Genomic DNA, 20,982 nt, shown 5'->3' with positions numbered 1-20,982 from the left:
ATCCACGCATCTATTGAAGGGCACCTCGGTTGATTCCATAGTTTAGCTATTGTGAGTTGAGCTGCTATTAACATTGATGTGGCTGCATAACTGTAGTATGCTGATTTTTAAGTCCTTTGGGTATAAACCAAGGAGTGGGATAGCTGGGTCAAAGTTTCCTGAGGAATCTCCATACTGCTTTCCATAATGGTCACACCAATTTGCAGTCCCACCAGTAATGTATGAGTGTACCTTCCCTGATATCTTCATCGTCATTTATTGTTGCTTGTATTCTTTTTTATTTGGGGGGGGGTGTATTGGGGATTGAACTCATGGGTGCTTGACCACTGAGCCACATCCCCAGTCCTATTTTACATTTTATTTAGAGACAGGGTTTCACTGAGTTACCTAGTACCTTGCTGTTGCCAAGGCTGGCTTTGAATTCTCGATCCTCCTTGCTCAGCCTTCCAAGCTCCTGGGGATTACAGGCATGCGCCACCAAGTCCAGCTAAGTTTTGATTTGTATTTCTCTGATTGCTAGAGATGAACATTTTTTCATATATTTGTTGATCGACTGTATTTCTTCTTCTGTGAAGTGCCTGTTCGGCTCTTTTGCCCATTTATTGATTGGGTTATTTGTCTTTTTTTTATACCTTTATTTTACTTTTTTTAATGTGGTGCTGAGGATCAAACCCAGTGTCTCATGCATGCCAGGTGAGCGTGCTACCACTTGAGCCAAATCCCCAACCCCAGTTTTAAGATTTTTTTGAGTTCCTTATATATCCTGGAGATTAATGCTCTGAGGTGCATGTGGTAAAGATTTTCTCACATTCTATAGGCTCTCTCTTCACATTATTGTTTCCTTTGCTGAGAAGAAGCTTTTTTAGTTTGAATCCATCCATTTATTGATTCTTGATTTTACTTCTTGCGCTTTAGGAGTCTTGTTTTTTTTTAAATGTTCTTTTTTTTTTTTTTTTAAGAGAGAGAGAGAGAGAGAGAGAGAATTTTTAATATTTATTTTTTAGTTCTCGGCGGACACAACATCTTTGTTTGTATGCGGTGCTGAGGATCGAACCCGGGACACACGCATGCCAGGCGAGCGTGCTACCGCTTGAGCCACATCTCCAGCCCCTTTAGGAGTCTTGTTAATGAAGTCAGTTCCTAAGCCAACATGGTAGATTTGGGCCTACTTTTTCTTCTATTAGGTGCAGGGTCTCTGTTCTGGTGCCTAAATCTTTGATCCACTTTGAGTTGAGTTTCACGCAGGGTGACAAATAGGGGTTTAATTTTATTTTTTATATATGAATTTCCAGTTTTCCTAGCACCATCTGTTGAAGAGGCTATCTTTTCTCCAATGTATGTTTTTGGTGCCTTTGTCTAGTGTGATTTAAATATTTATGAGGGTTTGTTTCTGTGTCTTCTATTCTATACCGTTAGTCTACATGTCTGGTTTGGTGACAATATCATGTGGTTTCTGTACTATGGCTCTGTAGTATAAAATGTATACTACAAAGTAAGTGGGAAAAGGGAGACTTTCACGTATGGAAAAAATAATCTATACCTGTATATATAAATTGAAACAATACTGGAAACACAAGTAATAAAATATTGACAGCAGATCTCTCTTAGTAGTGGGATTATGGAAAAATTTTAATTTTTTTTAGAGCCCTTTGAATTTTCCAAGTTCTCTATGTAAGCATATAAAACCTTCTATACTCAGAAGACTTTACAAGACACTAAAAAACAATATTATTAAAAGTATGTATTTTACAAACAATAGGATGTAATATATAAGAACAAGTCTTCTTTTTCTGTTTTTATTTTCTTCATACTCTGAGATGCATTTAATAGTACTGATCACTCCTTGAAACTTTCTTGCCACTTTATTTGGAGAACCTTGTTCTTTCTTGGTTCTCTTTCAGTTCTCAGGACCACCTTCTCTTTGCCAATTTTGGTGATTTCCTGTAGGTATTCCCTAAATGAGGATGTATACCAAGATTTGGTCTTAATCATTTTGTCTTACTCCACATATCATTAATTAGAGAGCATATCCATTTTCAGTTTCAGCAATTACTTCTCAGTGCATTTCTTCCAGAAGCTGCTTCTCTAGTTCTCATGTCTCTTGAAGAGTACTAGTATTTAACTCAACTGGAATATTTTTTTCTTCACCATGAATTTATCTTCCCCCTAAATTAACTTCTTGCTTTGAGACCTTTCCATGAATATTCATGAATCTATGATGCATTTAGTCATCAAATATATAGCTAGCCCTCTTTTCTTTCCCTTTTTTCCTTACAATCACTAGTAGCCTTTGAAATGTCTTTTGCATCCATCCCTTTTTAGTCTAATCGAGACACTATACTAATCCTCTTAAAACTCAACACCTCACATCTTAATCAGTGTACTAAGTGTCTAATTGGTCTTCTAATCTTCGATCTCTAGATTCTTTTACAAAATATTCACAGTGGTTGAGATTGATTTTCCCGAAGCACTGATTTTAAACAGCATCCCACCTCCTTGGGAGAAAACAAAAACAAAAACATCCCTCCTGCAATCTCACATCACTATCAAAACACTACACAAAACTCTTTAGCCTGGTATTCAAGGATTTCCAATCTAGCCTCTACTTCACTCTTGTAATCTTTTCTTCCCAAAAACTATACTACAAAAACCATTCTTCCAACCAAACTGGTCTATTTATCTTCGAAATGAGATATAGGAGCATGGACTGAAAATTCATGATGCGGGGAGGAACTTTTGCTATTTAATGTCACTAACAAACTCTACATGTGGACAACACAGAAATATCAGATTAGAGAGGACTGCAAATGTTAAATTAGAGTGTGGGCAAAGGCCAGCCCAAATCAGACAACGGGACAGGTCTGTGACTGAGGATGAAAGACAGCTGAATACATGAACTCCATAAAAGGAAACACTGTGACCTCCTATGTATTACCTTAGACTATAGAGGGAGCCAACTTCAGCCATTAAATAAGACTATTCTTATATTATGTTTGTTTATTCAGTATTACAGTACTAACATGTTATATTTTGCTCTAAGGCTCAGTGGTCCATTATCTTATTCTTGTTGTTCAAGTTATTTTCCTTGCCAGATTTTGCCCTCCAGTACACTTAAAGTTTTAGCTTTTATCAAGGAATATGACAAATTCACCTTGTTAATCAACCCTTTGCCAATTTCTCAAAGTGTTGTAATGAAGAGGTCATTATTTGACAGTGTACTGATTCAGAGCACCAACTCTGGATCCATTCTACCTAGGTTCAAATCAGTCTGCTACTCACTAGCTAAGAGATCTTAAGCCAATTATTTTACCTTTGTGTCTAGAATAATGCCTGGTTCATAGTAAATGTTATTGAGAGGTAGCTTCTGCTATGGTTTGCATTATGCATATGTCTTCCCAAAATTCGTATGTTGAAATCTGTTCCCATGGTGATGATAGTAATAGGTGGTGCCCCTGAGATGTAATTAGGTTATGAGTGTTCATCTTCATGAATGGGATTTAGTGTCCCTGCAAAATGGGCCTGAAAGAGCTTGTTTGTCCCTTTAACTATGATCCGCCAGGTCAGTACTAACTCCAGAGATGGGAGTTCAAATCATTCCCACAGGGGTAAAAGGACCTCTTCCCAAAGGAACAGTAGGCTTATTATTGGGACCTAGCTCTTCTACTCTAAAAGGACTTATGATAAGTCCTGGGGTAATTGATCCCGATTATGAAGGTGAAATAAAAATTATAGCCAGTTCTCCAAAGGGTATATCAGTAATTTCACCAGGAGATAGAATAGCACATTTACTAATAATACCCAGCCTACATGATAAATTTTCCAGTTGTACTGTAGAAAGAGGTTCCAAGGGATTAGGCTCCACAGGTGTAGATTGGGCTATGCTTTCTTTAAATTTAGATTCTCACCCCATGCTAAAACTAAATATTCAAGGACATGAATTTAATGGGCTATTGGATACAGGTGCAGACCTTAGCATCATCTCTCATCAAGAATGGCCAAAACATTGGCCATTACAACAAGCCACTCAAACGCTTCGAGGCCTAGGAGTGGCGACTAATCCCCATAGAAGTGCAATGGTATTAGATTGGAAGGATCCTGAAGGATGTGAAGGAACTATACAGCCATATGTATTGGATCATCTTCCCGTAAATTTATGGGGACGAGATGTCCTAGATCAATTAGGTTTGACATTAACAAATAACATCAACCAAAATGCACCCACTATTATGACTAGACAAGGTTTTAGGAAAGGAAAAAGATTAGAAAAACAAGAACAAGGTATAGCAGCACCAATACAAATAGATCAAGGAATGGACAGACATGGGTTGGATTTTCAGAAAGGGCCACTGAGACAATAAAAATTACTTGGAAATCAGAAAGACCAGTATGGGTTCCTCAGTGGCCCCTGACTAAAGAAAAGATACAAGCAGCCCATGACCTGGTCAAACAACAATTAGTGGAAGGACATATGCAACCTTCTGTATCTCCCCATAATACTTCCATATTTGTCATAAAAAAGAAATCTGGTAAATGGAGATTATTGCAAGATTTAAGAGCCAATAATAATGAGATGATTATTATGGGACCTGCTCAATCGGGGATTCCTCAATTGTCTGCTTTGCCAAAAACCTGGTATGTTTTAGTTATAGATATTAAAGATTGTTTTTTTTTTAATTCCAATTCATCCCGAGGATAGTCCACGTTTTGCATTTACTATCCCTGCACTGAATCATGAAGGTCCTGATCAGAGATATGAATGCAAAGTACTCCCTCAAGGGATGGCTAACAGCCCAACTATGTGTCAAATTTATGTTAACAAAGTAATCCAGCCACTTAGAAATCAAAATCCTGAACTACAAATATTTCACTATACGGATGATGTATTATTAGCACATAAAGATAAAAACACATTGCTAGAATGTTATGCCACACTTACAAACTTATTAAAAAATTATAATCTAGAGATAGCAATAGATAAAGTACAATTAAATTTTCCAATTAATTATTTAGGAGGTCTATTATCCTCAACTATGGTCCGTCCACCAAAAATTCAAATACGAGTAGATCAACTCAAATCACTTAACGACTTTCAAAAGTTATTAGGAGACATAAATTGGATAAGGCCTTATCTAGGTATACCAACAGGAGAGTTGGGACCTTTATTTGATATCCTAAAAGGTCCATCAGATCCAAATTCACCCCGAATGTTAATGCCTGAAGCAAGAAAGGCATTAAAAATCATTGAAACATATATGGAAAATATGCATTTGGATAGAATTGATATAAATTTGCCTTTATTATTTATTGTACTACCAACAAAAAATATTCCTACAGGAGTATTTTGGCAAGAAGGTCCATTATTATGGATACATTTATCTTATTCTCCTAACACTATTCTTACTAGGTATCCTGAGGCTGTAGGACAATTAATACTCAAAGGAATAAAAGCAGCAAAGGGAGTGTTTGGAATTTCTCCCAATAAAATTATTACTCCACATACTATGAATCAAATTGATGAGTTAGCTAATGAGTTAAATACTTGGGCAATAATCATGTGCAAATCTAATGTTTCATTTGATAACCACTTACCATTTAATCCTTTGTTGTATTTTTGGTCATCGCATCCTGTAATTTTTCCAAAAATGACAAGAAAAACACCTATCATGAATGCTCCAAATATATTCACTGATGGGTCAAATAATGGTACAGCAGCAATAGTTACACCTGATCAAACTTTTACATTTTTAATACCCAAACAATCAGCTCAAAAGGTAGAGCTTAATGCAGTATTACAAGCTTTTGTGATGTTTAAAGATTCTGTATTTAATTTATTTTCCGATAGTCAGTATATAGTTAATGCTATAATATCCTTTGAAGATGCTGGTAGGATTTCCCCTTCCTCTACTGTTTTCTCTTTGCTTTCCATTAAACAAAGTCTAATCTGGGACAGAAAAGATCCTTTCTTTATAGGACATATCAGGGCACATACAGGATTGCCTGGAGCCCTTAGTTTGGGCAATGATTTAGCAGATAAAACTACACATGACATACATATTTTCTCTACACTAGAAGAAGCTACAAATTTTCATAAAAAGTTCCATGTCAGTGTTAATACTTTACAAAAGTGTTTTAAAATAACTAAGGAACAAGCTAGACAAATAATAAAACAATGTCAAAATTGTGTGACCTTTTTACCACAAGTTAATCTTGGAGTTAATCCTAGAGGACTGATACCTAACCATATTTGGCAGATGGACGTCACACACTTGCCACAATTTGGAAAATTAAAATATTTGCATGTTACAGTTGATACTTCTTCTGGATTTTTGATGGGCTCCCTTCATGCCGGAGAAAAAACTAAAGATATTATAGCTCATTGCTTACAAAATTTTGCCACTGTGGGCGATCCAAAACAGTTAAAAACAGATAATGCCCCTGGTTATATGTCTACCTCTTTTAAACAATTTTGCTCATCATTTGGCATTACTCATATAACAGGAATCCCATACAATCCACAGGGACAATGCATAGTTGAAAGAGCTCATCAAACTATTAAAATGTACTTATTAAAGCAAAAAGAGGGAATTGGGAAGGGGTATATATTCCCCAAAGATAAACTTAAAATAACCCTTTTTACTCTAAACTTTTTAAATTTGGATTCATCAGGGCTTAGTGCTGCGGAAAGGCATATGTGTCCAAAAAATGTACATAAGCCCAAGGTACTTTGGAAGGATATTCTAACAGGACAATGGAAAGGTCCCGACCCAGTAATTGTCTGGAGTCGGGGGTCTGTTTGTGTGTTTCCACAGGGAGAACAGCAGCCGATTTGGATTCCAGAGAGATTAACTAAGGTCCTGACCCAGTGATTGTCTGGAGTCAGGGGTCTGTTTATGTGTTTCCACAGGAAGAACAGCAGCCGATTTGGATTCCAGAAAGATTAACTAAAGTGATTTCTACAGACCAAAAAGAAGATGATTTGGCTCAAATCCATAACAACTGATATCCAAAACTCCAGTTTGGCTATTCTTACATCTGCGACAGAACCAGGATGCTGTTTTCAATAACTATTTTATTATTACCCTTTCCCACATCATGAAGTTCTATTTTGTTTTTTGAGCTCATACAGACCTAGGTTAATGTTTTGCTGATCAGTTCTATTTTTTGACTATAGAGTTTTTAAACATTGCAATGGAGATTTCACCTGTAAAAAGTTATAAGGCCTTTACTATTATGTTATGTGTTGTGTGCACACTTGTGTTTTATGTTGTATGTTTGTATGTACGTATGCCCATATATCATATATGATGAGTGCTCATGAAAAAATGGATCCACATTTTTTTTTTTAATTCACGTGATTTAAATGGTTTAATTTAAATTGGGTAAACAGCTGTTGAGGATTGTTTTAGTATGTGAATAAAAAAGGAGGTTGACAGATCTGTTTGTTTACTTTCACCTTCCCTTTTCATTATATTTAATAATTCTGTTCAAGATAATGTAAATTGTTAAGAAAATTGTTTTCTTTTAGTGCCTTCTGGAATGTTACATATTTTTTCTTTAGCCATTATTGCCAGAATTCCTATCTTCATCCCAGCGCCAGTGAAGACAAAGATAAAACCAATCTACAGCTTCTGGAATAGCCATCACTGAACTGCTTGCAGAACTTGCCTGGACTATGTATCACTTGTATGCATTGTGAACTCACTTGTATGCATTGTGAACTATCTGTTGGTGCAGCGGCTTGTGGTAGTGTTGGGGTATTTTTGCTGATGGTATCATCAGTGGTACAATTTTTCCAAAAGGAGCCATCACTGAACTGCTTACAGAACTTGCCTGGACTATGTATCACTTGTATGCATTGTGAACTCACTTGTATGCATTGTGAACTATCTGTTGGTGCAGCAATTTGTGGTAGTGTTGGGGTATTTTTGCTGATGGTGTCATCGGTGGTACAATTTTTCCAAAAGGAGCCGTCAATTGGCTTGGTGTATCTTCCTCCCTTCTGCTTGTCATGGTCGTTCAGCTAAAATTTGGGGGCCAACAGAGGTGAGGCAAAGAACCTCACACCCCTCCCCCCCCGCTGGTACAAAGACCTATCCACAGGTGTGGCTGTATGCTGGGCTGGTAGTCAATGACGGGTAAGATCCAATTGCAATGGTACCAACCTAAGACAGGAGGCTGACGCCTTGAGGTCAGCTCATCCGATAACGGGTAAGGACCATATGTACTATTGGACAACCTAAGGCAGGCACGGTCCCTAAGCCACATGTTTGTTGTTTAAACAGAGAGGGGGAGATGTTGAGAGCCACAGCCAAAGGGGCCCCAGCAAACTTCCAGCTGCCAGCTGATGATTGGCTCACAGTGGCCCCAGCAAACTTCTAGCTGCCAACTGATTGGCTCCTCTGCGGTGATGCTCATTGGGCTGTTTCCCCGCCCTTTCAGACCACGGAGCTGCTCATTGGGGGACCTTTTTTGGCTCTGCCCACGCGACCCAGCCAATCAGCCTCAAGAGCAGGAGGAGTGGGGAAGGTTGAGAGGCTTGTGGGAAGCTGGTGGTGGCAGTTGGGCTCTGAAGGTTTTTCCTGAGGAGCTGTGTGGTTTGGTGTGTATGTTCTAAAAATAAAGTTCGTTTCTTTTGACAAGTGGCTCCTGAATTGTGCCCAGCCAGACTGCAGCAACCATCTATGAAGCAAAGTACGCTCACCAGACAATAAATCTGCCAGTGTCTTGATCCTGTGATTTCCTAGCCTCCAGAACTATGAGCAATAAGATTTTTTTTTTGTTTTGTTGTGTTTTAATAAATTACTCATTCTAAGGTATTTTGTTATACATCAGGAATGGACTAAGATGCCTTTAATATAAGGTAATTTAACTTTATGATTCTCAAATTATGTTTTTAACAGTACATTATTTTCTTATAGAAAGCACATGCTCATACACATTGTCTTTAAAAAGTTTTAACTTTTATTCTGCATATACACTGAAAAATTGAACCATTTTGTGGAGAAAGTCACTAATACAGCCATTATAGTTCTAAAGCATCTGAATTATCCTCAAATCTTATGTTAGGAATTATAAAAACAGAAATCATTTATATTCTTTTAAACCAGCTCATGTGGTACTATGTGGGGTCTCAGGATGATTAAAGATAACAGGAAGAATTTTTAATTTTCCTATCCTTGATATCAATCTAATTTTTTCAAATAAACCTATAGCTTAAGAATGTACAAAATATTTTTGTCTTTCTAATCAATCATTCATATATATGTATGAATGATTGATATTCATATATATGTATGAATGATTGATTAGGTACTTTTTTTTCATTTTGCAAACCCTTTTAATTTAAAGTCTATTTCATATGAAATAAGTACGGAATCCAGGCACAGTAGCGCATGCCTGTAATTCCAGCAACTCAGGAGGCTGAGGCAGGAAGATCACAAGTTAAAGGCCAGCTTCAGCAATTTTGTGAGGCCCTAAGCAACTTAGTAAGACCCTGTCTCAAAATAAAAAATAAAAAGGGCTGGGGATGTGGCTCAATGTTAAGTGCCCCTGGGTTCAATCTACAGTACTCCACTTCTTACTGAAATAAGTATGGCAACTCCTGTCTTCTTTTGGATACCATTTGCATGGGATATATTATTCTATCCCTTTACTTTCAGAAGTGAGTTTTTTTTTTTTTTGTAAAACAGAGTTGGTTCTTTTTAATTTTTTTTGTCCATTCACAAGGTAGGACAGGGTAATTATAAATGTTAAATTCAAGGTAATTATTAATGGGTAAGACATTTTGAATTTGTTTTCTAATTTTATTGTAGTTCCTTTTTTTCTTTCTCCCTCCCTTAGCGTCTAAGTGATTTACTATAGTAATGTGTTTTGATTCCTTATTATTTTTAGTTTGTCTTTTACAGATTTTTACTTTGTGGTTATCATGAAGCCTAAAACAAACTTTTTGATCATAAAGTTATTGTGAAATGATAGTAGCTGAATATGATTATAAAGTCACAAAACAAACAAAAAGAAACTGGAAATATGCAAATTAAAAAAAAAAAAAAACCCTTCACACTTGCACTCCATTCTTCCCACAATTTGACTTTTTGGTGTCCTGTTTTATACCTATCTTTATTACCTCTCTTAACATACAAATATAGTTATTATTTTGTTTTGGTCTTTATATGGAATACCCTTATGTGAATGGTTTACACACCATATTTATAATACAAGAATATCCTGAATTTGTAATAGTTACCAGTGAGTTTTATGCCTTCTCATGTTTTCCTTTAGTAATGTCTCTTTCTTTCAGTTTGGAGAACTTCCTATAGCATTTCTCATACAAAGTCAGGTGGAGATATATTCTCTCGGCTTTTATTTTTTGTGGGGAATGGAACTTTACTGGGTAGAGTATTTTCTAAGTATTTTTCCTTTAGTACTCTGAAAAATCTCATGCCTTTTTTCTTTTACATTATAAGATTTCTGCTGAGAAGTCTGCTATCAGGTATTGGGACATTCTTATGTGTTGTTTTTCTCTTTCAATTTTAAGAATTTTCTCTTTATTATTGACCTTTGAAAGCTTAATTAAAAGATGTATTGGGGTAGACTGGTTAAATTAAATGGGACTAAATATTTGCTCTTTTAATGATGTCCACAGTTCCCATAAGCCTTCTTTATTCCCCTCCACTTCCCCCCTTTTATCTCCTCCAAATGCATTTTCAAACAGCCTGCCTTCAAGATAACCAATCCTTTATTTCCTGATTGATCTATCCTGCTACTGATGCCTTCAATTGCATTTTTAACTTCATTTAGTGTATTTTCAGATGAAGAATTTTTCTTTAAAGTTGCTTCCATTTTTGTTATTTCTGTTAAGTTGCTCAGATAGAGTATTGAATTCTCTATGTTACCTAGAAGCCCACTGAGTTTCCTTAAAATAGCTGTCTTAAATTCTCCATTGGGGAGTTTGCCCATATTGATCACTATCTCCTCAGTTTCTGGCACTTAAAAAAAATACTTTTATTTATTTACTTTTTTGTGGTGATGAGGTTCAAACCCAGTGCTTCACACGTGCCAGGCAAGCACTTTACCACTGGGTCACAGCCCCAGTTCCTCTGGCACTTTATTTTGACCATTGAGGTCAAGGTTTCCTGAAAGTTCTTTTTTTTTTTTTTAGAGAGAGAGAGAGAGAGAGAGAGAGAGATTTTTTAATAGTTATTTTTTAGTTATTGGCGGACACAACATCTTTGTTTGTATGTGGTGCTGAGGATCGAACCCGGGCCGCACGCATGCCAGGCGAGCGCGCTACCGCTTCAGCCACATCCCCAGCCCTTCCTGAAAGTTCTTGATGCTTTGTATACAGTGTCATCTGGGCATTGAAGGATTAGAAATTTTTTCCAGTTTTTCTTATCTGGCTTTGTTCATGCTTCTTTCTAGAAATTCTAGGCAGAATATTTATTTTCTCTTAGCCTGAAATAAATCATGCTATTTTAGCACTAGATGGCACCCCAAGTCCAGGTTTGTGGAAGAATGCTGTTGGTGTGTTGTCACTGTTTCAACACTATCAGGCAATCCAAGTCCAGGTTTTCCCAAAATCTGCGGTTGCTATGCTGTTCAGTGTAAACCTGGTAAGGACTTAAAATGGATATTCTATCACAAATCTCTCCATGGGGAGAATAGGCTCAGATGCCTCTTCTACAGACACTGCAGGATTCTGCCTGCCTCTGAGCAGAATCATCATGAATGGACCACTCCCAGGTACCTGTGCCACATATGTGGCCACTAATACTACAAAGCTGTGTTGCAACTTGGCCTGGGGGTAGGGATTGTGGAGTTTTGCACATAATGGTGGTGGCATTTGAGTTAGATGCATTTAATGGTCAATTGGATCACTTTTGCCTTATTTTAGTCCTTCTAGAAAAATATGGTTAGAAATAAATCCACACAGTTGTGCACAGTGGCACATGACTATAATTCCAGCAACTTGAGATGTTGAGGCACAAGTCTGAGGCCAATCTCAGCAACTTAGTGAGACCCTCCCTCAAAATAAAAAATGAGCTGGGTAATGGATGTAGCTCATTGGTAAAGAACCTTGAGTTCAACCCCCAGTACTGAAAGAAAAAAGAAATCTACATAACTTCACTCTATTACTGAAATTAAAATTAGTAAAGTATAACTGTATATTTAATATTTTGTTTTTAATTATTTAGCAATTTTATGAAAATTATTGCTTTCTGGTATTAAAAAAAAAATCTCTTGATTTCTAGGTTTAGAAATAGAGGACTAGTATACCAATCTAGTTAACATGGAGAGATACTTTTGGAAGTAACTATTATGGTTTGGATATGAGTCATAGGGGAGTCCCCACTATGAGTTTACCTCCCTCCAGAGGCTCTACCATGAACTCACTGAATAAATATATATAATTAATATGATAAAGGCTATAATAATGGAACAAGCAGACAACATGCAAGAACAGACCTGAGACTTGAATATTCTATGAAAGTACCCAACAGAAAGCTAGAGATCTAAAACATTATAATAGAAATGAAGAAAGTTTTTGATGGTCTCATATCAGTGATACAGTCTGGATATGACTAAGGAAAGAATATCTGAGCCTAAGGATATGACAATAGAAACTTACAAATTTGAAAAGCAGAGAGGAAAAAGACTAAGAAATAATAATATAGTTAGGAAAAAAGAAGAGAATATGAAAGAACCATGGGAAAACTAAAAAAGGCACAATATACATATAATGGGAAGTCTGGAAGTAAGAAGCAGGGGGAAAAAAAAAGAAAAAATATTTGAGGAATAATGACGGAGAATTTTCCTAAATTAATGTCAGAAACCAAACCACAGGTCCAAAAAGCTAAAGGAGCAACACTTGCAATGCAAGAACAACTATACATAGGCATAATATTTTCAAACTATAGAAAGTCATGGATAAAGATAAATTCTAGGAAGAGGAAAAAGAATAGCCAATGAAGGAAAACTTGTCTTATCTATAGAGAATCAAAAGTCTCAGAATCCAGACAAACAAGAATGGAGTAAATTAAAGTATTGAGAAAAAAAGGAAAAACAAACCAAACCACCAACTTTAGAATTCTATACTCTGGGAAATTATCTTCAAAAGTGAAGGTCAGGGATAGGGTTGTAGCTCAGTGGTAGAGAGTGCTTTCTTAGCACATGTAAGGCACTGGGTTTGATCCTCAGCACCACATAAAAAATAAATAAATAAAATAAAGGTATTGTGTCCATCTAAAAAAAATAAAATAAAAAAGTGAAGGGCAAATAAAAACATTCACAAACAGAAATTGAGAGCATTTGCCAATAAGATCTGCCTTGCAAGAAATGTTAAAAGAGTTCTTCAGATACAAGAAAAATTATACAGGTGAGAAATATGGGTCTATTTAAAAAAATAAAATGTACTGTAGAAGGAAAAGGGAAGGCAAAACTGAAGACTTTTATTTTTCTTAATTATTTTTGCATGAAAAAACTTTATTTATAAAAACAGACATTGGATTTGGTGGTTCCTCTAAAGGTAAAACAGAATTATCATATGATCTAGCATTTCCATTCCTATATGCCCCAGAAATGTAAAACAGGAGTTCAAACAAAAACTTGCACACAAATATTCACAGCAACTCTAATCATAATATTTAAAAGGTGGAAATAACCCAAATGTCCGTCAGTTGAAGAATGGAAAACCAAAAGGTCTCATATGCATATAATGGAACATGTTCAGTCAAAAAAGGAATGAAGTATGGGCACATGCTACAACACAGATAAACTTTGAAAACATTGTGCTAAGTGAACAAAACCAGAAGCAAAAGGCCACATGGTATAGGATTTCATTTATAAGAAATGACCAGAATAGGCAAATTTACAGTGAGGAGGAATAAGACCAGATGGGGAATTAAGTGTCATGATCTCTGGGTATAAGAAGAAATTTAGATCTTATTCTGAGGGCAATGGGAAGTCTATCCTGATTTTCCAGCCAAGAAATTGGAACACCAGATTTGCTTTGGAGGAACATAATTTTCAGTGCATCCAGATGGTAGACTGAGAGAGCAAGATACTAAAAATGAGAGGCTTTGCAAATACTTGACTGGTTTACAGTGCACAAATAGAGCTTAAAGACAACTTCTCATGGAAAGAAAAAGTTGACCTAGTCGAGGTTTTCGTGACTGACAGATTCTTCTTTCAAACAGAACAAGCGACTTTTTAAGTTTTTCATTAAAAAAAAAAATACACTAAGAATCATCATAAGGGTCCAGCTAACAGGCTTAAGAAGGAGACTGATCAAATTTATGTCATGTACATGTACAAATTGACATAATGAAACCCACTATTATTTTTAATTATAATGTATCAATGAAAAAATACAGAAAAAAATATAGAGTGGAAAGTAAATTCTCATGTCTTATTTATCATTTTTTGTTCAACCCCTGTTCTTTTTTTGGTGGTGCTGGGGATTGAATCCAGGGCCTTGTGCACTCTACCAACTGCACTATATCCCTAGACCCCTCCTATTCTTATTCTTTACCATCTAACAACAGTTCAAAATAATAGCAACAATATATTTGATTATATATGCTTATGTATGTATGTAAGCATATGTAAATGCACACTGCTAATCAAGGACAACCGCAAAAAAAAGGTAAAAAAATGAAAGTATAATTGATATGCTAAGAAAGACAAAAAAAATAGAATCATAAAAAATTCTCAATTAAAAGGGCTGGGGAAGTAGCTCAGTGGCAGGGCACTTCCCTAGCATGTACAATGCTCTGGGTTTTATCCTCAGCAAGGCCAAAAAAAGAAAAAGCAAATCTCTATTAAAACCATAAAAGACACCTGTAATCCCAATGAGTTGGAAGGCTGAGGCAGGAGGATCGCAAGTTCCAGGCCAGCCTCAGCAATTTAGAGAGACTCTGTCTCATAATAAAAACTAAAAAGAGCTGGGGATGTAGTTGAGTGGTAGAGAGCCCCTGGAATGACTCTCCAGTACCACAAACAAACAAACAAAAACATAAAAAGCAAACAAAAAATGTTGGGAAAAACAAACAGGAGGAGATATGGAAGAGAGGCCTACGTGGCAAGCCAAGGCCCAAGATCTGCAGGACAGGCCTGCACTGGGCCCGGAGTTATGTGGTGAGCCACCCAGCACGAGGTTCCTTATTCACCAAAGTGCGGCTCCATGGCCCAACATCAAGGTACATATAGGCTTGAGGCTGCCACTGCAATGAAACTGGGATATCATCGCTTCTATCAAGGGACAACAATAAGGACCTGGTAAGACGTCACCAAGACCCCTGTGGGCCTGCTGCCCCAGAGGTTTCTCTTCTAGGGGTGCTAACAGTTATCCTGTTGCTGAGGTAACAGGGAGTCTTGCGTGGAGTTGCCTATCTCTTGTTTCTCCTACTAACAGCCAACTTCTTATGATTACCCTCTAACTAGTCATATAATTTAATACCTCCATATTTTCACATCCTACCTCATAAACATCTCAGCCAACCCCCAGGCTCCCCTTCCACCATCAGAAACTGTAAACCACTATGCAAACCTATTGACTATAAGATAGAAGATAACCAAACTCATCATTTCTGATTATAGTGAAAAAACTGTAAATGTAAAAATAGAAGCTAACTGATATATGGCTGCATGATGGGTACACTGAGTGTTGTAATACTGATCTCTCCCTTAAAAGTGAGGTATTGGTAACCTGTTGGTAACCTATAAGACAACAGGGCAGAAGCTGTAATACCTCGGATCTACACTGCAAGAGAGGAAGACCCACAGACATGATGAAAAAAACAAAGAGGAAAGTGCCCCACACAACCAAGATACTACAACAATGGAATCCATAGATAGTGCAGTAGGTGAAATGTCAGAGAAGAAGTTCAGAATATACATAACTAAAATTATTTGGGGATTAAAGAATGACCTAAGTGAGCAGAAACAGGCAAAAATCGAACACACCAACAAGAGATATGAGAGCAAATACAGGTTACAAGAAATTACTTCAAGAAAGAGATAGAGATACTGAAAAGAACAAAACAAAACAGAAACCCTTGAAATGAAAGAAACAATAAGTCAATTAAAAACCTCAATAGATAGCATCACCAACAGACTAGATCACTTGGAAGTCAGGACCTCAGACAATGAAGACAAAATATACAATCTTGAAAATAAAGTGGACCTCACAGTGAAGATAGTAAGAAACCATGAACAGAATATCCAAGAATTATGGGATACCATCAAAAGACCAAATTTAAGATTTATTGGGATAGAGGAAGGTTCAGAGATTCAAACCAAAGGAATGCACAATCTCTTCAATAAAATGATAGCAGAAAATTTCCGACGCATGAAGAATGAACTGGAAAATCAAATACAAGAGGCCTATAGGACATGAAATGTACAAAATTACAACAGATCTACATCAAGACACATTATAATGAAAATGCCTAGCATACAGAATAAAGATAGAATTTTAAAGGCCACAAGAGAAAAAAATCAGATTACCTATAAGGGAAGACCAATTGGGATCTCAGCAGATTTTTCAACCCAGACTCTCAAAGACAGGAGATCCTGGAACAACGTATACCAAGCTCTAAAAATTAATGGAGACAACCAAGAATCTTATACCCAGCAAAATTAACCTTCAAATTTGACAATGAAATAAAAACCCTCCATGACAAACAAAAGCTATAAGAATCTACAGCAAGAAAGCCTGCATTACAGAAGATTCTTGGCAAAATATGCCACAAGGAGGAAATGAAAAACAACAATGAAAATCTGCAAAGGGAAGAACTACAATAAAGGAAAAGCCAACCAAAGAAGAAACCCAGTCAAGTCAAATACCAAAAATGACTAGTAATACAATTTGTGTCTTTTTCAACCCTTTTGGATAAATTTTTACACATAAAAATTTAAACTACAATATCACCTAATTTTTCAGGTTTTTGTTTACTTTGTATTTTTTTGTTTTTCATTTCTCTTCACAAAGTTACACAAATATTTTCTTTAAAAGTTTTAGCATTTTATACCTTACATTTTAATATATAATTAAGCTGGTATGTGTATATACCTGTGATATTGCCTGTGATATGAGATGAGGTATATTTTACTCTCTTATGATTAAAAATTCATTATTCGAGATTCAAGGATGAAAAAGATCAATCAGAGTAAAAATTGTTTAATAAGGTAATTATAAAGGTAAGGGCAAGGTTGAGGGAAACTAACAAATTTTGTGAAGCACCTTTTCTTCCATAAACTTGGAGAGGTAAGAGGTAAAAGAAGAAAGAGCCATTATGAAAAACTTGTAGGAGAAGATGACCTAACTGAAGTTATTCCCACCAAAAGCATGTAGAAACCAACTCACAGTTTAACAGAGTCTTATAGGGAGGAATAAAACACCTTGCTCTATTCTTGTATATTCTAAGTTCATCTCTTTGGTGTCCCTTCTGATGGAACTCAATAAGAAACCACATAACAAGGGGACTTATCATTGCAGCCTACAGCATATGTCTCATCAAAAGGTGAAAGATGGAGAAATGAGCCAATATGGCAGCCATTGGATACGCGAGGCTACTGAGTATTTGAAATGTGTTCAGTCTGAATTGAAGTATGCTATGTATTAAATAGACATTAGATTCCAAAGAATTACTAGGACAAGGAAAATGAACATGAAATATCTAACAATTATTTTCTTTGCAAATTATATCGGTAATCCATTGGGTTAAATGGAAATATATTAAAATTAATTTCTCTATTTGTTTAGAAAAAAAGAAAAGAGAATAAGGTAACATATTCTGTATCTTCACTATAGTACTATATATCCATATTTATATGTTGTCATTTTTTATATTTGTGTTATCAAAATTCATATAACCATAAAACTAAACAGGGCAAATTGTAACATATATAAATTATATCTCAACAAACATGACTTTAAAAAGAAATCTAGTTCAGGAATATCCATTCTCAGATCACAAAGAAATTAACCTAGATATCAGTAAGAAAGAAGGAGAGTTTGAAAATCCCCCAGGCCAACAAACACTTGTAAATTACAAATGGGTCAAAGAAGAAATCTCAACTGAAAAATGTTAAAATATTTTAAATCAAATGAAAATTGAAAATAAAACTTCTCAAAATTTGTGGGGTACAATGAAAGCAGTGCTTAGACAGAAGAGACAAAGCACTGAATGCATATATCTAAAAAAAAAAAAAAAAGATCTAAAATCAGTTGTCTGAGCTTCTACCTTAGGAAACTAGAAGAGGGCCAAATTAAATCCAAAATAAGCAGAAAAAATAAATTTAAAAATTAGCATAGTGGGCTGAGGTTGTGGCTCAGTGGTAGAGCGCTTTCCTAGCATGTTCAAGGAGGCCCTGGGTTCGATCCTCAGCACCACATAAAATAAATAAATAAAATAAAGGTATTGTGTCCAACTACAAAAAAAAAAAAATTAGCATAGCAATCAATGAAAAATAGGTAGTCAAAAAAGAAAATCACAGAATCATTGTTTCTCCTTTGTTAGCAAAGCAATAAACCATCCTTTTTCCTTCTCAAGACCGTTTTCTCTTGTTGGACTGGCATCAAGACAAGGACAGCTTTCTACACCAGGGACAGCTTTCTACACCAAGGACAGCGTTCCACAACAAGGACTAAAGTACAGAATCATGGAGCCAGAGAAGAAGACCGGGAGGCTCCCCAGGGAGAGCAGCCAGAGGAGATGGGTCCCCGACTGGCTGATGAGGACGCCCAAGGTAAGGATATCCTGTTCAGATCTCGTGGACAGGCAGCCCGAGCCCAAGAGAGCCCAGTTGTCTGGCATTGTAATGGCTGAAAACTGTGAAGTAACCCATGAACAGCTATGTGAGTTGCTCAAGTATGCAGTTCTGGGTCAACCCGTTATTGAGAGACCCAGGTGGTGCCAGCTTCTTTACCAAAACCAACTGAGGAGAATAGTGGTCGTCATCCTTCAAGGGATGAGTCAACTACACTTCTACAGGTTCTATTTGGAGTTTGGATTTCTCCAAAAAGCCTTCAAACACAAATTCCGCTTGCCTCCTCCATCATCTAATTTTCTAGCTGATATTATTGGGCTACCAAATCAAACAGTTGGATATCTGCCTAAGACCATGGAAGGATCTTTACCGTCTACCAGTACAAAACCCAATGTCAACCTGCAGAATGACCCTATCATTCAAAAGTATGGCTCTCAGAAAGTGGGCTTGCTGCGATGCCTTCTGACAGAGGAGGAAATGAAAACATTTGACTTTCCATTACAAGGTTCTCCTGACTGTGAAAACTTTGTAACTACCAAATGTAATGGATCTGTAACAGAGAACAGCCCTCTCTTTGGGCTGGACGGTGAAATGTGCATCACGTCCAAGGGGAGAGAACTAACACGCATCTCACTGGTTGCTGAAGGAGGCTCATGTGTTATGGATGAGTTGGTCAAACCTGATGATGAGATTATAGACTACGCCACCTGCTATTCAGGAATCACGGAGGAGATGCTTAAGCCGGTGACAAAATTGAAAGACGTTCAGAGGCAGTTAAAAGCACTGCTTCCTCCTGATGCGGTGTTAGTAGGTCATTCCTTAGACGTTGATCTCCGAGCATTGAACATGATACATCCATATGTTATTGATACCTCATTGCTTTATGCCAGAGAGCGGGGCAGAAGATTCAAGCTCAAGTTCTTAGCCAAAGCTATTTTGGGGAAGGACATTCAATATTCGGAAAGGGATGGTCATGATGCCACAGAGGACGCTACAGCGTCTCTTGAATTGGCTCAATATTTCCTCAAGTATGGCCCAAAGAAGATTGCAGAACTCAATCTGGAGGTGCTATGGAGAGCCCAAGACCCAAGAAATATAAGAGAAAAGTTTCAGTACACCTACAAAGGTGTATTAAGATGTTTAGATTCGGTGCATCAGAAGCTCCTTTTTGTATCCCAAGAGACAGATGATATTGAACTCCCTTCTTCTGAAAATTGTGAAACTATTAAGTACCTTTCAAATAGAGAGGTCTTTGAGCAGGCCATAAGGCAAGTCTGCCTGTACCCCTTCAGCATTATTCAGTTCTCTTTTGAGCCTTTCTCACCTCTCCTCACTGAGGAAATGAACAAAAGGATGCAGATCAAGTGGACAGAGATGTCAACTATCTATGCTGGGCCATTGAGCAAAGATTGTAACCTACGGGCTCTGAAGAGGCTATTTAAGAGCTTTGGCTCAGTTCATACAATGACTTTTGTTCTTGAAACGCATCAGCCTCATCTCTCTATACAGTATGAAGTCCTGGAAGCTGCCCAGCTGGCCATCGAGTCCTTGAATGGCGTTCTGGTGGAAGGTGTATACATAAAGGTACAGAGACCTGTGACAGAACTCACTCTCGATTGTGACACACTTGTTAATGAGCTGGAACGAGATTCTGAAAACCGAGATACTATTTATCTGTCTGGAATTAGTAAAGATTTCTTAGGACATATTCAGGAACTACCGAACCTCTTTGGAGGCCTGGAAGCTGTGATCGTGCCTACAGATGCTAAAAGCGGAAGACAGGAAAAATACTGTTTCCTGAAATTCAAAACTTTTGGCAGTGCCCACAGGGCCCTCTATATCCTTACAGGCAAGGACTGGAAGCTGAAAGGCAGGCAGGCCCTAACCCCCAGGCACCTCCACGCGTGGCTTAGGAGCTCACCACCTGAATCAAGAAGGCCCACAGGTCTCAGGGTTAGACCTCCTCCCTCAGAGCAGGAGACCTTGCAGACTTTAAAGGCGGACAACGCAAAGATTGCAGCCTGGCATTGGAGCCAGAAGATTGGAAGGCTCTACCAAAGCCGGAGCCCAGGTACCCTTTGCATCATCCTCCTGCCAGGAACCACTAGTCCTCATGGATCTCTCTCTGGCCTAGGACTCATGGGAATAAAAGATGAAAAAGAGGAAAGCACCACCCCAAGCATGGGTTTGTGAGTCGGCTCGCCACTTGCCGTT

General features: G+C 37.2%; 2 protein-coding genes across 6 annotated transcripts in view; one reads left to right on the top strand and one right to left on the bottom strand.

Moving 5' to 3' along the window:
- Togaram1 (TOG array regulator of axonemal microtubules 1) overlaps nucleotides 1-20,982 on the bottom strand; it is an 88,135-nt gene that overhangs the window by 60,217 nt on the left and 6,936 nt on the right. The gene's annotated exons all lie outside the window — the stretch shown is intronic.
- LOC114088196 (RNA exonuclease 5-like) lies at nucleotides 18,661-20,961 on the top strand. The gene has a single exon (XM_027929780.2). The coding sequence runs from the start codon at nucleotides 18,661-18,663 to the stop codon at nucleotides 20,959-20,961; it is 2,301 nt and encodes a 766-aa protein (XP_027785581.2).

This window comes from Marmota flaviventris, chromosome 2, assembly GCF_047511675.1.
Source record: "Marmota flaviventris isolate mMarFla1 chromosome 2, mMarFla1.hap1, whole genome shotgun sequence".
NCBI lineage: Eukaryota > Metazoa > Chordata > Mammalia > Rodentia > Sciuridae > Marmota > Marmota flaviventris.
This window is presented reverse-complemented; position numbering and strand designations above follow the sequence as displayed.

Bases quoted from the DNA above. Each gene is read 5' to 3' on its own strand.
- LOC114088196 (XM_027929780.2), top strand. From the start codon at position 18,661: ATGGAGCCAGAGAAGAAGACCGGGAGGCTCCCCAGGGAGAGCAGCCAG.